The 21819-nt window shown below is 40.5% G+C and overlaps 1 protein-coding gene across 1 annotated transcript in view; it reads right to left on the bottom strand.

The window, feature by feature from the left end:
- Positions 1-2912: 2912 nt before the first annotated feature.
- The window catches only part of arhgap10 (Rho GTPase activating protein 10), a 40702-nt gene continuing 21795 nt past the window's right edge, over positions 2913-21819 (bottom strand). Inside the window, exons 17-23 of the mRNA XM_020101341.2 lie at positions 20386-20491; positions 18323-18482; positions 15797-15938; positions 13404-13572; positions 8201-8296; positions 6807-6898; positions 2913-4377 (exon numbers count right to left, since the gene is read on the bottom strand). Of these exons, the coding sequence (XP_019956900.1) occupies positions 4289-4377; positions 6807-6898; positions 8201-8296; positions 13404-13572; positions 15797-15938; positions 18323-18482; positions 20386-20491 (854 nt within the window). The 3' untranslated portion in view covers positions 2913-4288. The remainder of the gene's footprint in view (positions 4378-6806; positions 6899-8200; positions 8297-13403; positions 13573-15796; positions 15939-18322; positions 18483-20385; positions 20492-21819) is intronic.

The following is a 21819-nucleotide window of genomic DNA, read 5'->3' on the forward strand; positions in this document are numbered from 1 at the left end:
ATACATAAAATAAAGTCCACTACTTGAGGAAGCAATGTTATCTCCTTGTAAATGAATTCTCCCATAAGCATGAATGACTCAGAACGTGTCTAACTGCTGTTTGACAGGACACTACTGCGTCACCGTGTACGGACTCACGTCATTGTCATTTTTCTGTTCACAATGATGAATCGGGTGCAGAGAGACTAAGCCATATCTTAAAAATATAGATTCAAATGCTTTTTTTCCAGTTCCAAAAATGACTTTCTACTAAGATGCTTTGTACAATATTTCTCGATCCAGCGAACATGCAGTAGACACCCCTCAACATGAACCAGTGAAACATCTTTGAAACCAGTTACTACTGTATATCTTGATGCAGATATTGCCATACGTGTGTTTGCAAAACAATTGCAAGATTCTAATAAAATTGTTAAAAATTTGATGTGATCTATCTGTGTGTGTCTGTGTGTGTGTGTGTGTGTGTGTGTGTGTACGGGCTTGTATATGTGTGATGAAAATTACACCCTGAGACAGAAGCGAGGAATGGTGCCCCAAAAAACGCTGTTTGATCTGGATGGATTCGAAACAGCTGCATTTGGTGTCTGGGGAAGATAATGAGCCAAGAAACACATGGAAAAACAGAGATGATGTGGAGCAGCAGCAGGTAGAGCAGTCACAGGGAGCAGAGATGAAGAGAACTACGAGGGGTAAAAAGTGAGGAGAGTGAAAATGACAATGAGAATAAGCATGTGAGGATGAGACTTTTACAGTAAAACGGTGCCTGTGGAGAAAAATCACCATTAACCTTGTTAAAGGCTGATCTGAAAACACGCCAGACTGTAGAGCAGACAGTATTACTCTTTTGCTCTTTTTTTCCCCCTCCGAATCCACAGCCCTCTCCAAATCTCCCCCAGATTTCCAATTGCTTTCACTTGTAGTCGTGCCAGATAAACAGAATCTATTGGATCAGGCTGATTTCACGGCTGCGCCCGCGCACATGGCGGCTTCTGTGGCCCACTTTCTGGGCTGAGTTTTCTTTCTTTTTTTCCCCCTCCACTCTCTCTTTTCATTTGAAATTCACATTTCTCCAGATTCCCACTCAGCTCTCAGCCCAACTACTACATCAAGTCTTATTATGGTTCGTTTTCAGAAGCTTTGCCCTCCGAAGGAACCAGATGAGGAATCAGGAAAGAATGAAGTCAGTGTAACCTCTGCTTTGGGAAATTCAGACACATTCAGGCACTTAGTTGTGTCATTATTTCATAGTTATATCTGCTGCGCTGCGTAGATCGAAGCTGAGTCATGGTGTGGGACAATGTTTTGGGGCTGAAGGACACTGCGTCATGGGATTTAGAGGACAGCTGGCGCACAGCCAGGATTCTGGGAAATATGACATCAACACATCTGTCTGGGTTTTATTAAAAAAACACCCACATCTAGTCTGAACTGACACAGTGACACTAATGTAACTCAGTGTGATGTACAATGATGCATGCAGAGACAGAAATCACCACAAGTGATGCAACATGTATCTCAAGTGATATAAAGGCTGCACACAATCCTCAAATATGAGTCTGACCCGCCCAGATTACCGCTGGGGTTCGTTACGTCACATTCCAAAGCTTAGGAGGGGCAAAATAAATGCAAAGAGCTTAACTGATTTCATGAACAAACTACTATTAGGGCAGCAGAGTAGAACTGGAGCAGCGAGTGATGATTGGAAGAGGAAGAGAAACAGGAAGGAAGGTGAGGAGGAGATAGACAGAGATTTAAATACTCCAGAGACAGACAGGTAGGCTGAGCAACATGGCACGTTTTCTGACAGACAGTCCAAAGCAGAGTGAGAGGCAGGCCGGGCGGATGTCTCTATGATTCAGCAGCGTTTTTTGGCAGAGGGGCGATGATGAAGGGCCCCCGGGGGCGGGTGGTGGAAGTGACAGTGGAGGGGGTATCTCAGCCCAACGCATCAACGCTGCCCCATTTAATTATGTAATCACCACGTCTCTGGCCGCTTCGGGGAACCGGTGGACATACGTGTTTCACTGAAACCACAGCACCAACCTTTATTTATTTATTTCTTTTCTTTAAAGTGGACAAAGTGTGTTTACTTTTAAATGGTGCATCTGCCCACTTACACTGCAGGTCTGCATGTGGCGGAGGACTGGTGGTAATTATGTAGCTGAGGCCAAAGCAGCGGGTCTGGAGGCCATTCGGTGAATTAATTACACAGACGTGCTCTCAGAATTAACATGCGTGAGGCGGAGATGTTAATGGATCAGGAAGGTGGAGGTGGATTAGCGCGTGTTTTCCTCTGTGAAAGATTACCATCTATTTTTAATCCCCTTTTGGAAAAAAGTTATTTCGGAAGTAGCTTTTAGTCAGATGGACCCGTGCAGGTCAATATGAAGAGGAAGGCTTACATTACACTACACGGCTCAGTGTGGCTGTGGAATGAATCCTCATTTTACCAGTAACTTTATTCTTAGTCTGTGAGAAACTGTGGGCCTTCTTCAGTGACACAATGAATGAGTCATCAAAATGTAGAAATAGTGCTGGATTTCATCGAGGTAAAACTTATCCTGAAATATAAACGTAAACAGTAGACACCTGTTATAACTCAGAACATGGTCGTAAATGCTTCTCTTCATTTTCTGTGCTCCAAAGTGTTAATATTTATCAGATATGAACCAGAGATGTTTGTAAGATTTTCTCGATCAGGCTTCATACGTCCATTATCTTTATGTTCTTATCTGAATGACTCGAAGAAAAACCAACGCAGAAACACGAGAACATTAAAACTCTAAACATGCTGGGATTCAAACCAGGAACCTTGAGGCATAAGTACTAACCACTGCATCCTGAAATCCCAGGTTTTCAAGCTTTAAGAATTATTTATCACATTTATTTCATGACAAGAATGCACAGTATAGTAAAGAACAAAAAGAATCTTTATTTGTTTAACATTGATCAAGAGGATACCCAAAGGTATAAAAATGAAAGAAGTCAAGGCCCTTTACAAATGGCTTTAAATTATTGCAACCGCAACTGGAAACACAAACAATGTACTGAACCACAGCTCTCAGGAAAAGTAAAGTGTCTCGTTGAAGAGCTGAGGGATGAAATATAATGTGATGTGCGTACATGCGAGAACTAATCACAGTGAAAACTTAACGGAGATTTTTTAGAACTTACTCGGCAGTCATGACTCTTTTAGGATATATATGTAGATATTTGATGATAAAACTTCTGATCAACTTCTTCCACAAAAGTTGAAGATAAAATTGTGGTAAAATTCAAACAGAAATTCCAACTCTGTGAGAGTGTCTCATTCCTGGGCTCAGAGAAAACTGAGCAGCGTTAAAAAAACAAAAAAAACAAGCTTTAAAACAACAGATCATTCTGACATGAAAAATACTTGGTTTTCATCAATACAATCTTTTGAAATCTACCTCTGTAGAATGTGTCAGACGCTACTGTTCAACACAAAAGGCTTCATCGGGCATCAAAGAGGCATTTCACTGTATTTCTGTAAAGGAGTGCACCAAGAACAAAACAGCACAAAGTGAATTTAAAATTCAAAAAAACATGCAATCATTGTGCCAATTACATAAAATAAAATTGCAGTAGCAATGTGCCTCATTCTTGAATATCTAAATAATCTTAAAATAAATGCAGCATTTTTATAAGTGAAAGCAGTAACACTCTCATTCAGTTTCATACACACCTGTACATTTACAGGCGGGGCTGCGGTGGTGAAGGCACGTAGGTATGGCTTATCTCTCAACTAATGTGTGTGCATCATTTGTCAAAAAGGGTGAAAAGCTACAGTGACTTGAGTGCTGACAGTGTCTGAGAATCACTCTTTGACTTGAGAGCTCATGGATACCATGTATAATGGGGCAGAGGGGAGAGCGAGGCCTTCGACAGAGAGAGGCGTCTCCGGTGCTGCTACAAAGTTACCTGGATTTGTAGAAGCGACAGCATCTTTGTATACAGCAGAACATCGTAAGTGCAAGCCCATTTTAGAACTACGAAGCTGAAATTCATGTGAATATTAAACTGCAGGGAATTCAAACAGAGAAACACGCTTGCGCACATGCATCACAAAGTCAACTTGCCAGCGAAACACAGAGTAATGAGTTGTCTGCCAATGATAAACATCACTTGCAGGGAGAATTCAGGGTTTCAGAGGGTTTTTGGATAAACAACGCTCTACTGTGAATGTCAGAGTTGAGGCACATGCATACGTCTGCATACTTTTCCCAGTGAAGGTGATAACTTGTCCATAAATATTTCCATGTGGGGGCTACAGCATCTCCACATAGTTTTCCGGGATGAGGCCCCTCTTTCCCTCCAGCTCCCCCTCCAGCCAGCCCGGCTCTCTCGACTGGGTCACTGCAGGAGAGGACACAGCGTCACCGGGAGGACAGCGCCACAGGGAGGGAGAGGGTGGGGGACACACAGAGGACACAGAGCGGCCAGTGAGTGTATGTGCATGTGTCAGGGTGAACAGAGCAGAGGGTTTAAGGGAGGATGCGGTAACTATGCGGTTTCACCAAACCACAACGTCTCTCATTTTTATTTCTGCTGTAAATCTACAGCCTGTTTCTGAATCCAGCTTCTCTAGAGTTTCACCAGGAGCTGAATCTCAGAGCTCTCACTAACTGTTTAGTATGAAATGTGTCAGTGCACTAAACATTTCTGAGATGTTCCTTTTCAAAATCCTCCATTGTCTAAAAACCGAGCCAATATGAAAATTTCTGTGCATCCGCAAGTCAATAGATTTGTGGTTAAATAGTCAGTGAGAACTTCGAAGGACACAGTCAAGACATCAACAGACTGAATACATAGTTTTCCAGTTTTTATGAGTCATTTTGGCTGAACACTGAATATATGAATGAAGCTTTCAAGTGGGAGCAAAAGAAAATTCACTGCAAAGGATTTGAACCTGCTGTCACTTCCAAGTTGACTGGTACTTCACCATGAAACAAATACATCTGAGTTATTAATGTTTTCTGATGATGTTAAAGGCTTTAGGTGAATATATTTTTATATCTGCAACATTTAGCCTCAATATAATATTATTAAATACAGCTCAATACATTTTAAATGATGACAAACAAACTAACTGCTCGTGTACAATAACACACAAAATGTTTTATACCTTTCAGGTATAGGATAAAATTGTAAGTATTTTTTCAAGATCCCTATTGGAAAGAGTAGCTTTTACCGATTTTATGCATTAGTCAATACGTAGTAGAAAACCAGTGCACATCCTTAGATGAAACGACAAAGTTTCTCAACATTCATTGCACTTTAAGTAGAAGCACAACCCGAAACCTTTTTGGTATTTTATTTTGTACCTGCTTTTTAATGTTTATTTTAGAGGCCGACCAATTTATCAGTTGGTTGATAAACATCAGCCAATATAAGCTTTTCACAGACATATCTGCATTTATGTTTGGCAAAATAAACTTTAGATTTGCAGAATAGACAATACAGAAAATATGCCCCCCCCCCCTCCATTCAAATACTATATATTAACTGTGAATAAATAAGTGAGCCAGAGTTGCTCTCTCAATGTTAAAGGTGAGAAAACATCAACATATATTGAATTCCTCTTTTTTCCTACCATAGTACATAGTAAATATTCAGACCTCTTGACATTTTGCACATTTGTGATGCACAGAACTCAGACTAAAAAACAATTTTGAGATAACTGGCTTGTGTAGCAAAATGTGCAAAGTGTCGAGGGTCTCCGGGATACTGTAGATGTTTAGTTATTGAGAATCTCGTCACGTAACATTTGTAACATGTCAATCACGCAATTTGGAATGTGATCACGTGCTGAAGGACAAACAGTATTTAAGCAGAACTATACCGAACCCAGGTAACTGGAGACTCAAGCTGGGATCCAAAAGAAACACGTCATTGTGCGATAATAATACTTCTAATAAACAAAACGCTTCAGCTCCAAATGAAATACCAGAATGAGAAAATGGGCTTTAGAACATGATTTAATTTCATTTATGAAAATGTGATACTTAATTCATTTAATGTTTATTATTTCAGATACGAGTTCATCTTTATGAGGTGGAAATCAAGCTTCTATTAAATTCACTTAAATCGTAAGGCATTTATCCTGACACGAACTCATCCAACACTTAAGTTGTGATACTGATGTTATTAATTTTAAAATTCTGCTTTTCTCTCTCTCTCTCTCTCTCTCTCTTTTCCGCATTTTAATAATGATATTATATATAAATTTGTGCCCCTGTTAAATAAATGAATAAATTTAAATGCTAAAATATGATTAAGGTAATGCATCAGTCATCCAATATAATCTATATATATTGATAACAGCTTTCAGATCACAACTTTAAATGATAATATCTGTGATGGGAGTTAGAATGCGAAAGAGATATGAACTTTTTAAGTTCTAATAATATGATGCTTGATCATAATGACAAATAAACTGGGATTCATGCAGGATATTATCAAAAATGTCACGACATATCCCTGTGTAAAGACTACACAATATCTATAGTGTCTGTGTCTCACAAAAGAGGATTTTGACAAAAAATAGGAACTACAAAATCCTCATTTCCTCTGAGAGCGATTAAAGCTTAGTCAAGCCTCTTCCCAGACACATGGAAGAGCAAATCTGTGTCTCCTGCTTCCCTCCCTCCCTCCCTCCCTCCCTCCCTCTCCTCGTCTCATCTCTCTGTTCGATTGAAGATCAGATTGGGTGTTCAGTTTTCCTCCAAATCCAATATGCCAAGGCTGGTTCTGAGTGAGCGACTGGTGTAGGCGATAACACTTACCGGCATTGAATATTGCGCCGACCTGGAAGGAGAGCTCAGAGTCGTGCTCAGCCTCACATGGGTACACAGCCTTGGCTTTCCTGCTGGTGACACTGAAAAATGAAGGCAATCAGTGAGCTGGCTGAGCTTTGAGGAGGATTACTGCATAGTTCAATCTGGACCCAGGGCCTGCTTGTTCATTCACTCACTAGCCTGAAACAGCAGAAATGGGCCAGGCTGGAAAATAAGCAGAAGTACTGAGACAGGAGCCGGGCCACTACACACTCTTGTCTCGCTCTATCTCCAGTCTAGACAGACGAGCGAGCGAGTCAAAACACACCCACACGCGTTTGTGTGCGCGCACCAACAAAATGAGATGCAACGCTGTTTGTAGCAGTTTTTGTGCAGCACAAAAAGGCAGGGACACATCAGGTTTGCATAGCAGACAACCATCTATGGTGAGATAATTAAAAAGTGGTGGGGGGGATTGTGAAGTAGGTCTGCACACAAACAGAGGTAGAAAAGAATTCTCCCTCAACTGTGCTTCAGCTTGTAAATTCACATTTGAGAGCTAAGAGGCTGCATTTTAAATCAGTTTGATGTGAAAGAGTGGCGTCAAAGGAACCACGTCTAGCGCTCTGCAAAGGTTAGTAAAAAGCCGTATTTATGCCACTCCATTCCAGAAAACATAAAAACTGCTTCCACAGAAAAGGTTGTTTTGCCCACCGTTGCAAACGGTTATCTCGAATGCCAGCAACATTACCATGTAGAAATTGTGCCTTCAACACATGATGCCCTGATAAATATTTCATATTCTTTCTGCCAAGCAGCAACAATGTAGGATGAGAGGAGAAAGAAGACATACAAACTGGGAAAAAAAGTTTGTGGTCACAGAGTTGTCAATACTACAATGTTCAGCCGAGTTCTTGAATTCAGAAATTTGGAAGAATGCAGTCTTGTGGAACGGCATTCGGGGAAAATAAGGGTTTGTATTTATATGAAAATAACATTAATGGATTGCCAATAGAATGAACAGGCTGCTTGCAATTACTTTAGCAACATCTGAAAATGATGGAAATGAATTCATCATTTATTCTGAAAGGAGCAGAGCAATAGCTCAGTGTAATGGACAGATCGTCTACACAATTACATCCAGTTCACCCACATATTTGTGCGTATCTGGTGTTTGAGGTTTGCTTCTCCTGCCGAAGCCAAAAGTTGTGCTTCGCGTGAATACACTGAATTAAAAAGTGAGGAGAAACTATTGATGTGAAGGTTTGCATGTAGATATTAGACAAAGGAATGTGTGGGATTCAGTTGAGCAAACATGCAAGATAACATGTAACTAACGGAATAAGGGTATGAAAGGAAAACAGTAAAAGTAAGGGAAAACAAAGAAGGGGATGCTGCCTTACTTCTCCTCTGGCTTGTCTTTGTCCGAAGCAGTTGTGGTGGCTGAAGACTGATTCTCTCCAGATGCTCCAGGTGTGGGCCACGAAGCTGCTAAAGCTCTGAAAACAGAAAAAAAAACAAAATACTAAGTCAAACTAGATTCTATGTTGGTTTCTATTCCTCTTAAACATGTATACAGTAAACTCTGGTAGGAAATGCTAAAGTAATCAGCAGATTTCCCTCAGTTTAAGTGTTAATGTTAAGGTATTTTTCCCCAACTGACAGTGCTTTTAGAAAATGTCAAAATAACTACACAGAGTAAAGGGTGAGCTAAAGCGAGCAACCTGTTGTTATGGAGACAGTGAGAGAAAAGTCTTTGTCTTCCAGTCGAGTGTTTCACAAGAGCAAGAAGACAACCTAAACGTTATTAATATCTAAATGCAGAAAAACAATTAAACCAGACTTATATATCACACACCACATTTGAGTCACCTTGAAAAATGTCCATCTTTTTTCATTCTACGACACAGCAGCTACATAGTACTTTTTATCTACAGACGTCTACAGCCTGCACACATGGGAATTCAAAGAGAAACAGGTTTTCATAAATTAAATCATCCCCTCTACCCCATCTGCCAAAAAGCCTCTCGAAGAGAAGTGACTCTCAATCACTGCCCACATGAAGCTGAGAGGTAAATTTTAAAGAGCAGCTTTGATTCATTTCTTTGAAGGTCTGATGTTTCAACTAATGCAAATAAACTTATCTGCCCCTTATGAACTTGTGCTGCAGTTTGGTTTCAGGTGCAGCCATCTTGCATCGCGCTGTTGTTGTAATCGATGACAATGGTTCACGAGAACAGGACAGGATGAGCAATTGTGGAGAAAGAAACAAAGAAACTAAGAAATGAAGAAAGAAAACTCCATTTACACCTACGATTTTTTAATTTAAATCTAATTTCAGCCGACATTTTGCTGAAAATTTCTGTAAAGAGTGGATGTGAGAATGCAAAGATCTGAGTCAGCTGCTCCAGACATTTTCAGGAACTTTTCCTACCAGCCCCCTCATAAAATTTTGGAAAACTGACGCCAAACAGAGGAAAACCAAAAGAACACAAAATCTCACGTGGAAAGAAAACAAGATTTGAGAGATTTTGGTGATTTGTACCAATGTCCTTAAACAGGGCTCTTCACCATTCTTAACAAAACGCCAACACTGAGGGAATATCGCTGGGGGAAAAAAAGGTGTTCATGTTCCAAAGAGTAGAATCGATGCCAAGGACCATTGAGGCTGTTCTGCCAGATTTCACTGGCGCACTTCATGTTGATTTTTACTTTAATTTGTCACCCATACATGTAGATTCAGAGCTTCCACAGCAATGTATGTAACTGCTCTATGTGTAAAGTCAGAAAAACACTTCAACCACGAGCTCTATCTGTTAACAGTCAGAGCTGTGCTTTACACTTGCTGTTGTCAAGGCCAACAAGTCTATGGTCGACCTACAGCATAGAGGTAGGGGTCCTGGTAAAGGCAGAGTGGAGCAGAGGAGAACAAGAGTCTTAGCCAGGCATCCCTCTGTGTTCCATGCCTGCCCCAAGGCCAGTGCTAATACAGCACATAATGAGCAAATTGCTCCTAGCTGCCGCTCCCATAGAGACGTTAATAAAGGCAATTAGAGGGAGCAGCTGGGGAGGGGCTGGAGGTTGAGAGGATGTTGTGAATAGTGGTTACTGGTGGAAGAGAGAGAGAGAGATGGAGAGAGAGAGAGACATTGCCTTAAGGGAGAACATGGTGGGATCTTATGTGGACATAGGTGGAGGTGAGCACACAGCACTGCGCTCATGTTTTAATTCCCCCTCTCTGCATTGGTTCTTCCCTCGATTTCTTTCCCTGCCTCCCTCTCAGAGCGCTTGTCCATCCCCAGCAGTGGCTGTTCTGTTTGGGCCTGGCCTGACTGTGGGTGATTTATAGCTCTGCAGCAGTGTGGGGCCACTGTGGTGCTCAGCTGCTCCACATCAGCATGGGGGGACAGTGCGCTGCAGTGCAGCAAATCCACTCATTAACCTGGGCCCAGGCACAAACACTGTCTGCCTGGGTCGCAGCCAGGAGGAAGGAGAGCAGAGGAGCACCAACACTTCACCCACCTGCAGGTGAACCCACTTACACACAAATCCCCTAAATAAGATGACAAAACAAAAAAATGCACACGCACACACAAACCCACACTTGAGAAAAGTTATCAACAGTCATCTAACTGCTTTCAGTTGGATGAGGATTACACGGATCATTTAAGATTTTCTAGACAAACAGATCTAAATAATTATATTAAAGAAAGACAGAAAATCAGTGAATGCCACACGCCTGCCCTAGAAACTTGTTAAATGTACCAGAGGTAAATGGATTCATCCCAGAATTGCTCTCACAATTACAGCTAAGCCAAACCGAGGGAAATCGTTTGCCATTTCTCTCCAACAAAAATAGCATCAAGCTTTGAATTGCTCATCCGTTGTTTTCACCCATCAACGGCCCAGCTAAGCTTCTTCTGTAAATATGATTAAATACAGTAAATGGGGACTCGAGTGAAAATGCATGTATGTGGAGCCTGAATTAAGATCCCAATCCAGATGTTGGTTAAATATATAACAAGTTCTTAAGAATTTTAAGTCTGGAGCTGTCAGAATTTTTCATAGGCATAAACACGTTTGTAATACACTTGAGAAATTATACCTTATTGAATAAAAACTATGAAAAACTATCAAACAACACCATGAACACCCAATTTCAAAGTAAATGCAACTGGAGGTCTTTTGGTTTATTATTTTAATGACGAGATTTATCGCAAATTATCATACACTGCCAAGTTAGTAGCAGGGAGAAATTCATCAACAGAAGCAGACTGCTGTTTCTCATTATTGCAGGAATTTCACCCTGCAGCATCCAGGCCTTGTTGATCCTGGCGTGGAGCTGACAAAGGGATGAGCAGGACTATCAACTGTCTTTCTACGAGAGGAAGAAGGGCTGCAGTGGGATTTAGTAGTGTTTCTAGTAGGAGGTGGGATCAATCCTACAGCCAAGCTGCCCGCTTAGCCACCACCAGTTTGGGTGGGCAGGAAATAAGATCTGATCCACCATTTTATGATCCACAGCTGTCTGCCAGAAAGAGACATTGAGGACTGGGGTTGGAGCTGGGGGGGAGAGGAAGGAAAAGAGGCCAAAAAAACAATGTAACCTCACTGGGCAGGACATGGGGCAACAGCGCCACTGGGAGAAGCTGTGACTGAATTTACGGAGAGGAGGAGTAATGAGGCGAGACATCAAGGATGAGGTAGATGATAAATCATGCCACAGTCCACATAGTGTTGTTACATGACATGGTGACTCAGGATGCATTTGTGTGTGACCAGGCAGATTCCGCTGCAGCTATGCTGCAAAAAAGGACTAAGATATGCTGTTTTCCAGGTGCACCTCCGAGCTCACCATAGTGCAGATAACATATTTCTGAGAGAAGCTGGAAATAATCTGGCCAACGCCACTCCTACTGCTCTTTTTGGCCAGGATTGAACCCAAATCCCTGGGTCACAGGCCAGAGAGGTGCTGTGCTAACAGGTCTCCACCATCTCACATGCTAAGATTTATGAGTGAACAAAGCCAGGGCGACACCCTGTGACATATGGCACAAGTCTTCATAAAGGGACAGCGGCTATAAGGGTAAACAAGACGAATATCTCCCCAACGTCAATACGATTTACACGGCCAATGCGTGGCCACCTGTCTCCCAAACAAATAAGAGCTGAGATTTACGACCTCCTCCTGATTACTCCTTCCGTCCTCCAACATGATGCCACATATGTGGGAAAACAGAGAAAGAGTTGGTTACATAACTATCGTAGAGCTGTGTCTGTCTAATCCTGCAACTCAGGGAAAAAAAGCTTGGTACCAACAAGCCTACACACACAGGCGGGCAGGCACCCACAGAGGTCAGTGTGAGAGAATCACATTGTCCTTCCTCAAGTTGTGAGGTAGATTTGCTTTTATTTCACAGCTCCTTTCAGCTGATGGAGAAGGAGAAAGGGACAGTGAATGAGAAAGAAAAGTCGATTTCAAGGTGAATGTGCAGACATGACATAGCAGAGTCTAACATCTGCAGCATAACACAATAATTCATCTCTCACATCAGCATTCAAGACAAGTCATGGGTTGGAAACAACAAAAAGGACCAAGGACTTAGCAGATAAAGTAAGGACAGAGAGGAGAAGCCAGGGAGAAGTACAGCAAAGCATCCCACTCTCAAATCATGTTCCATCTTTTATCATTTCAAAGACAGAGAAAGAAGTAAAAACAGTAGATGACACAAAAAATCAATTTCAATATAAAACCCAATTAACACTATAAATAAGAATTGTGAATCTTATTTTCTACATGTATCCATCCACAATGTTGAAAAACATGATTTTTGCTGCATTTACCTTTTACTGAGTGGAAAACACAGACCTGAGCTGCAACTACAGTGTAACTGCTCCCTATGATGCTATTCAGGAGTACAAACTTACTGCCTCCACCACACCCATTTACATACATATCTATCCAGACCCATAAAATATATGAGTGAAAGAATAAGCATATGAACTATTGAGATATGGCCAAAAATGGAGATATTGTAACGGTTGTGAGGTCAGTGACCTTGACCACTGAACTCTGACTTCTAAAGTCAAATCTCAAGTCCAAGTGAAAGTTTGTACCAAATATGAAGAAACGGCCTCAAGCATTCTAGAGATATTCCATTCACGAGGCAAAGATCGTATTTTTTAAAGTCACAGTGATCTTGACAACCCAATTCTAATAATATCCTTCTCAGGTCTAAGTTATTGTTGTCCCAAATGTAATGAGATTTACTTTGGGTGTTTCTGATAAATCATGTTCACAATATGTGAAGTGTGAGGACTATAAAGTTAATTTTTAAGTCTGTGTGAATGTATCTGCCAGACGCTCAAGAGAGTGGGTCAGACGGACAGATGGACAGCTATGCTTTCCTCTGGTGTGGAAACAAAATGAATCGTATTTGGATGCATTTCTGTGGGGGAAGAAACGTGACTCAAAATGTGTGAGCCACAGTTTTCAGCCTCCTATTGCAGTGTGCCGCTTCGAACTTCACTACACAACCAATGCTTTTCATTTTGAGTGGTGCAGTCATATACACATTTGGGAGTAAAGCATAGTGAACAACTCACCTGGAGTTGCTGCCTGAGCTAAAGCTGGACTTGGGTGGGGGATGGTCACTCCGCTCTGTAGGCGTCTCTGAGGCCGACGCTGACGATGACTGGGACGACACTGACTCATTGCTGCCCATTGAAGTCTCATCTGTAGCTAGGTTGGAACTGTCTCCAACTGCAACTGACGCTTTGATTAAAAACACAAAAAGAAACACACGTTAGTTTATTTTACATATAATTCTACTGTTGAAGATTCAGCCTATTCCAGCTCACTGATGGTAGCCTGCTTGGTAAAACAGCCAAATAATTTATCAATATATAAGAAGATGCTGCATCAACAAGGGACTTTATAAATCAACTGGCTGTCAAAACAGGCGAGATTCACAACCAAGTTTTTATTGTTCATAATAATACACTCCTGCACTCACAGACAGGGACCTGAGATACACAGTCTTTTATTTCAATTTTACAGACAAATACAGATCATGCTTTTAGGAGAAAAGCAATGTAGTGTTGCTGTGTTAAAATAAGTTTGTTTGGACCAGTTCTTCTATCTTGTCAAACATACATCAAAGCACTTAAACCGCAAGTCCTTGATTGATTAAGGCTGAATTAAATTGGTGATCTGATCTGTGTATATTTTATAAAACAGTTTTATGTCACCAAACTTCATGTCCAAAGTGTTATTTGTTCCACCCTTACAAATACAAGTGAGTGGAAGAGACGTCAATCAAGCACATCTGTTTAGCTGTCCACTGCAACCCTGCTGCATTTAATAATATTGTATAATAATATCTATAATAATATCTATATGTTGTTTTCTTTTTAAGTAAAAATGCTCTTAAACTGACTGAGCTTGATGTGTTCAGCACCAATCATATAATAGATAATAACAAAACAACTAAGAGGATGAGTTGGTGGAGATGAAAAACAGAGCTAAAAGAGGATGACTGTTGGACTTTACCCGGTGGCTAGAAACACTACTCCAAATAAATGATAATAATGTTGCTGTGTAAGCACTGAATGTGAACATGTAATTGGAATTGTTAGCTTTGCCATATGAACATAAAGATTAAGATTAGGTCAATATTGTGTTCACAACTTGCTTCCGTCTGCCCTCAAGCAGCAAAAGCAAAAAGCTACTGTAGTTCACTCGGATTAATGCACTTTCCTACGCAGGGTATACTGTTACATACTGTCAGGTCTGCAGGGGTATTAGACAGTGTGTGTCACACAAGAGTCACAGGTTCACATAAATACTCGCCTCTCTCCTCCACTGCGTCATCCTAAATTTTGCATTTACCCTGTAAATGCTGAGACAATTTACTTTAAATCCATTATAGGGCCATGTAAAAGACACAAAGGTTAAAAAAGGATTACGCCTTTCATCCCTGATATTAAAATACTCCACGGTAAAAGCTGGTGCAAGGGAGGCAAAGAGAGGCAATCTGGTAAGCAGATTTAGACTCCTTTGGTATTGTGGAAGGGACGGGATTTGACTGGCTGCAGATCAGAACTTGCTGGAGCCAGATTTATTTGGGTCAAAAGGTCACATGATCAACTTGCCTGATGCGCAGGACTTCTAAGTATTTGAAAATAAGTACACAAAGGATACACAAAATCACCAGAGTAGCATTTTACATCAGCATATTTAATGTGCCTCAGTGTGTGGTATTGCTGGAAGAATTTGTCTAATAAGGGTAATGGGCTCTTTTTTACAAACTTACAAAGAAAAATGATATTGTCATTTCACCCCATCAGTGACTAAAAGTGAGTTCAGTTAAAAACACAAAACTTTCCCACTGATGATGCACTTCCACTGGTTTTCAGCAAAAACAACAGCAAGTTAGAAGTGAATTGCATGAGAAGGATTTAGTATAGTAGGATAAGGTGTACCTAATAAACTGGTTGTGTTTTTTGTATTTTAACTAATTCAAATATTGTGCACAGAAAGTAGCGATTTATATCTCGGAATTATCCTAAATTTGTTATGTCAGTAAACTTTAAACCACTGTGTAGGATTTAAAAATATGACGGTGCCCCAAAATGGTTGTATGACAAAAGCCACAATAGTCTCAAACCACCTGATGAGCAGATGCATCTAATATATAATAATTTAACACAAACCTTTTTTTTTTAATGATAGATGGACAAGTGTATATACTTTTGACCTTTTTCAAGCAAGTTACCTAATTATAGCTTCTTAACTACATCTTTAAAAAAAAGAACCACCTGATACATGTTCGGGTCTGTCAATGAATGAATAGATATGAAGTTAATTCCTGGGAAACTTAAGTACTTTACATTTAAGAGGGAAGAACAGTCTTATTTCTAAAGCTCCAAAATTGTATTTTAGGTACATATAATCATTTTATTGAAAATAAACAGATATATACTTGTACGTCTCTTACCATTCTGAATGTCTAGTGCTTGTGGATTGTAGACAGCCAGGGGCCGATTCTGTCGATTCTGTTTCTTGGACAGCCTTGTGGGAGCGGAGAATACTGGGGCAGCAGGTGAAAGAGGGCATGACTCGGGTGCATCTGCAAAGATCTGAATACAGGGTGAGTGAGTTAGTCTCCACCAGGAATAAATGCACAGACTCCAAGACTGTTGAGCAGCAGCAGAATGTCCTCAACTGACCTCACTCTAGTGAACAGGTTTTGAAACTCACAGGCTTGTGTAGCAGTAGATGAATGGAAAAGGGCCATTTGCAGCCACAGCATGTGCTCCTCGGAAAAGCCGAGCAGCTCATTGATTGGACCTTAAAAACTGCATGTGAGAAGATTATGTTTGTGCCAAAATAAACAAGAGCAGCTCCACATGTAACGCAATCACATCCCATCCAGAAATGTGGGTCTAAGTTAAGGTGACACCTCTCCTTAGAAATTGACCTAGTCTCTAAAAGAGTGGAGAGTAAAATAAACAGAGTTTGGGCTGGAGGAGGGCTGGCCAACTGGCGCAGCCTGTTTACACTGGGCCGTGTTTACATATAAACTTCAGATGTGGAGTTAAAAGAGAATAGGGCTACAGAGGAGAGGAAGTCTCAGCAGAGACTCCGAAAGGATCACAGAAAAGAAGAGGAGGGAGGTAGGGAAGGGAAGGGAGGAGGGAGAGAGAGGGAGCGAGAGAGAGAGATAAAGTGGTAGAGTAAGTGAGACAGAGTGTGAACAGGAGAGAAAGACAGAGGAGGGGGCATGAGAGAGAAAGTTTTTAGGAGAAAGGGAGATAGAAAAAGTGAGAAATCTGATATGGCTGAGAGTTTCTGCTCTCGCTCTCACTCTCACTCTCTCTCCTCTCTCTGCAGATGGAGGTGAATGTAAAACAGAGTCTACTGTTGGTATCTGGGGGTATCAACAGTCTGGAATGGGACTCAGCTGTGAGGAAAGTTAATGCCTGTCTGTCTGTCTGCTCAACTTTTCCCCTCTAACACGCTGTACTTTCCAAAACGCTCGTGCTGCATTCTAACACTACATCCTTTATCACCTGGACGGTGTTGGATACCTCTGGGTAGTCTCCGACACTAGAAGCATACACTGTGCTGCTGCTGTTGTTGTTTTAGCACATTTGTATACCCTGTAGGTTTTCACTCCTGCCTCTGTATTCTCTCACACCCTATTTTAGATTTGCGAGCATGGGTGGGGATATTATTCACAACACACATCATCTTCCATTAATGAAGCTGGAGGAGGGAAAAAAAAAATCACTAAAAGCTCCCAGTTTCATCTGATTCTACGCAGAGTGCAGTGCTGCGCCAAACAGATTAGGAAACTAATCTCAAACCTTTTTTGCTTTTGACACGGAGAATTATCCCCCTTTGAGGACTGATACCGATTAATGACATTCTGTGGAGATTACATGATCTCATGAACTACAGGTTATGAAACAACTCATAAGCAAAATTAATATATTGAGGCAGTCAAAAGACCTCCCAAAATTATAAAAACCTATATGGTAATCTGCACAATAACCAACCTGGTGAAAATGAAGAGCATACCATGTGTTGAGAGCTGGTATGAGCACTAAGGGTGCCCCCTACTGGCCAGATTAAAAAACTCTGGAAATGAAAAAAAGTTTGAATCCTCTGCACCATAAAAAATAGGTGAAGTCTATGCTTGTATCATCTCATTATCTGAGAACTTTATATCTGCTTTTTATTTTTGCAGAGCATGTAATTAATACAATATATGTTTATGTCCAAATCTACCATAAAGGACCCACTATTTCATGTGACACATTTTCATCACTAGAATATTTGTTCAGAGAAGCTGACTTCTTGGCTTGGCAGGGTTTAAATGTGAATAAAAAGACATCTGAGCTGAACTGCCTTAACAGGACCCACAGAGAGGAAGAGCATTCACCCTAATTGAGACTCTCGCTCAAGTCCTGGTGTCAGGTACAGCACAGTATGTGCACTCCTCTGCCAACAGGAACTACCTAATTAAATCTTAAGAAACAGAAAATTCAAAAAATTCAAAACAATAGTGGGAAAACACTCTTTGCCAAGTAAGCAGGATCATATGCTTCACTTGCACATTTATTATCCTTCATTTTCAAGTTATTACATGCTACCTAGGGTTTGCAACCATAAAGGCGCTGCGTGCGGCTCGCTGTTGTCATGTCACCTGGTTCAGATTTAATTTGGCGCTATCACTGTACCTTCTGTTGCTTAGTGTGTCTAGCATTTAGTAAATGGCTTTGGATGGTGAGATGAAGCATACTGTATGAGCAAATGATACACGAAATGTTGCAGTGACAATGAATCATATTCTAAAATCATTGCAATTAAGATTTGACCAACAGAAACAAATACCTGGGGGGAGAATGTAATGGAATACAATAGAGAATGTTTTTCTCTGTTTCTAAAGACATTGTGCTGATTATCTCTGCTGAAAGATGTAGTGTTATGAGTTGGGAACCACAGTTTGGAGTGTTACCTTTTCATTGTGTTCAATGAGGATTTCCACCACGATGTTCTGGAACTTGAGATCCATGATGGCAGCGACCGTGTCCTCCTGTGGCCTCATTAATGTGGGGCCAAACACCACGCCCAGGTTCGCCACGGTCATCAGATTGTGTTTGCTGTGAGCCGCCACACTGACAAAAATAACAACACACCTTATAAATATTTTACAACAACTTACTAATGCAACTCCACCGATGTGAACTTTTGAAAGAGGGTACTATAACTGTATAATATTGTCATTTTTTCATTTTTCCTTTAAGTTATATAAGGAAAAAAGAAACATAAATAATGGAAAATGTCAGACGTGACCACTGCCTGAAAAACACCCTGAACTCACAACAGATTTTAAGTGAAGAGTTGGTATTGGTTACTCATCTAGATCTATACAAAACTCATCTTGTGACCTAAACATTGTCCATACTCGTTTATGTCAGGCCTTTTCTAATGTAAAACTGTTTTGTTTCATAAAAGTGTAATAACTTTATAAACTACAGACAGCTGTGGCTCAGGAGGTAGAGCTAGTTGAGCTAGTTAGAGGTTAAATTTCCAGCTTCACATTCCAAAGTGTCCCTGGGAGAGACAGCCACTGAGCTTGGAAGTGCCTGATGTGTATAAAGGGCTGAATGAAATTAGAAAATTGTAATCTGCTTTAGATAAAAGAAACAATATAAACAATATAAATTTTAATAGCTCAACCCTTAAAATTTTTACAATAAGCAAGAATTCAAAATTGCTCTAAAACTACAAAGAGATATTAAAATCTTGATGAATTACTTTGTAGCCTCAATTAGTTATGAAGTCTTTGTGTAATGCTTATTTGTTTTTCTCATTTTGCACGATCCTTGTTGATATTTATTTAAGTTTCCCAATAATATTTGATAAAAAATGAAATAACTTGAAAGTTTTCCTTCCTTCAAATACCACAATTAATGATCCTGACAGTGGCTTTTCTACAAATGGGTCAGGGCTGATCTAACTCACCAGATAATGTTTAAACTGAGGAGCCATCAGTGCTTTATTAAATGTCTTCTCGTTCCATTTTTAAAACTGGGACACCTTCCGCAGATTAAACTTTATATTAAGGGGTCAAAAAAGTGTAGAAAAACCATTTATTTGAAGAGAAAGTTTTACGGACAGGTGATGAGATTTCACTCTCAAAATATGATGATACGCAGTGCATCTGCAGAGAGACAGCTTAAATAGCTTCAAAGGATGCCTTTGAAGACAAAAACATTGGTGACAACTCACATTTATAACATCTCTCAAACCATTTCAGATAGGAGTGTGAAATTCTGGCGTTGCTTCCTTCCCCTGCAGGACATGCACACACGCCAGCTTCAGAAAAATATTCAAGTCTCTCCAGTCTGGAGAATTTCACGCTGGATAATCCAAATTCAATTTCAATAGCACTGCCTTTTTACCAGAGCCTGATTCTGCTGTGGGTTTCTATGAAATAAGATCCACCAGACTTTCACTGCCTCGGGGAAGAGGGATTATTTACTTATCTTCAATTTGCTCATATTTAGTTTATAAAAAGCTTGCTGAGGTAAAACCCTGTAATGTTAGCTAACATTATTTAAATCTTTTCTCCTATCTAATCTCACAAATGGAGTGATGCACAATAGTGGTCTATCCAAGGAGTGTGTAATCTCAAGAGAGAGCTTAATTTGAGTGGTCCATTTTCATTTCACTTCACTGGTGGGCTGCAGAACCGTATGCAGGTACGGAAGGCTCCACAGTCCTCCTCCAACCAATTTAAATATATGCCAAAATGACCGAGGAAAAGGCGAAAAAGAAAATGTTGCGATGCTGGCAGCATCAATTTTCTTACCCAGCAGTCACTGAATAGACAGAGAGGAGATGGAGTGACAGCAGGGAAGGGGGAGTGAAGAGAGTGGGAGTGAGGGAGAGCGAGAGAGAGAAAAAGCATGTGGAGTGAGAATGAGGAGACAGACAGGAAGAGTAGAAAGAACTGAGAGGAAGAGAGGGGGTGGAGATTGGGTGAACTATGACCAAGGAAGTATGAACACTCACTTGGCCAGATGCTTCATAAGCAGCCCGAGGACTAGTCGATTCTTCTCTGGTAGTTTGTGGACCAGGCAGTGGACAGCTTGGATGCGAGACTCTGGACTACCACCCTCTGTTTAAATGCAGAAGCAGCCATAAACTTGTGTTAAATTACAAAGATACCTCTGTGCTGCTAAAGTGGCAAAGACACAATACAACCCGGGACAGAAAAAGGAGATACAGACACACCAAATCATTCATTTCGAAGAATATCCCCCTCTTTTTGGACGATCAGAGACTATGATTCTCAAGCACAAGGGGTTAAACATTTGAGGACGATAGATCACAGTTGAAACAAGTGAAGAGGTGTGAGGGTGATATGTGATCCGAAGCCTCCCAGAATTTGGCAGCAGGGACCACTATGCTGGCAGAGGAGATAGCTTTACGTTACAGTTGCTACCATATAAAGGGGTTGTGTTAAAACCCCCAAGATCATCTCTTAAACATTTCCTCACACATGGGCATCTGGCCGCCCACACGAGAAACCACATACACACTTCCACACAGACACACAAAATATCATTACTATGGGAATGACAAGGATTTAAACATGGAAAAAGCTTCTTATGGATGCTGTCACCCATCAAAAAATATTCACTGCTAATCCACTTTTTCCCCCCCTTGTTATGAGGGCATTGCGAGCGCCTGATAAAAATGTCAACCTGATCCAATTATAGCACTTGTTGTAATAAGATTCAAGTTTGGCTTGCTTTGAAAACATTTCATACAGAAATTATGTTATGTGGGTGAAACACTTTTTAGCTTATTTTGCTGTTTAAGGTAACTGGACCATTTGAGGGCATGCAAATTATAGCATATTTGGCATTTTAAATCTCTTAGCCCCAACTTTTAATTGCTTATTTGGCCACATTTTTTTTGTAGCACTTAAAAAACAGACGTAACTTGTAAAACATGAGCAGTAAGCTCACGCGTTATTCTTAAATGTCTGATAAATGTCAGAAAGATTTATATAAAACAAAAATTTCAAGGGAGACTGTCTGAGCCAAAGTCAGCTGAAAGGCTCTTTGGTAAACTAGAAATCAACAACACATATATTTAGTGCAGAAAGTAACAAGTTCCTGAAACCAAGTAAGAAATCATAAAGCTACAGCATAAAGAAATATAAAAAGTACCACGTAATGACTATGAATGCCTTACCCCTGCAAGATGGTTGACTATTATTACCCCCACAACCTTAAAGAAAACTTATTGTACTTTTTTCAGTGTTTCCCTTTCTACTTTTTTGTGTTTGTAAAAGTTCTGTAAAGTTATAAATACCAAATTCTGTGGTAAAATGGAGTTTCTCTCCTGTACAGAAAACACAGAAGCTCCTGAAATGCCTTATCAGTTTCCAACGGGAACATGTGACATCAATACCCTCTATTTGAATAAAGACAGGTA

The sequence above is a fragment of the Paralichthys olivaceus genome, chromosome 8 (genome assembly GCF_024713975.1).
Source record: "Paralichthys olivaceus isolate ysfri-2021 chromosome 8, ASM2471397v2, whole genome shotgun sequence".
In the NCBI taxonomy this organism is placed as follows: domain Eukaryota; kingdom Metazoa; phylum Chordata; class Actinopteri; order Pleuronectiformes; family Paralichthyidae; genus Paralichthys; species Paralichthys olivaceus.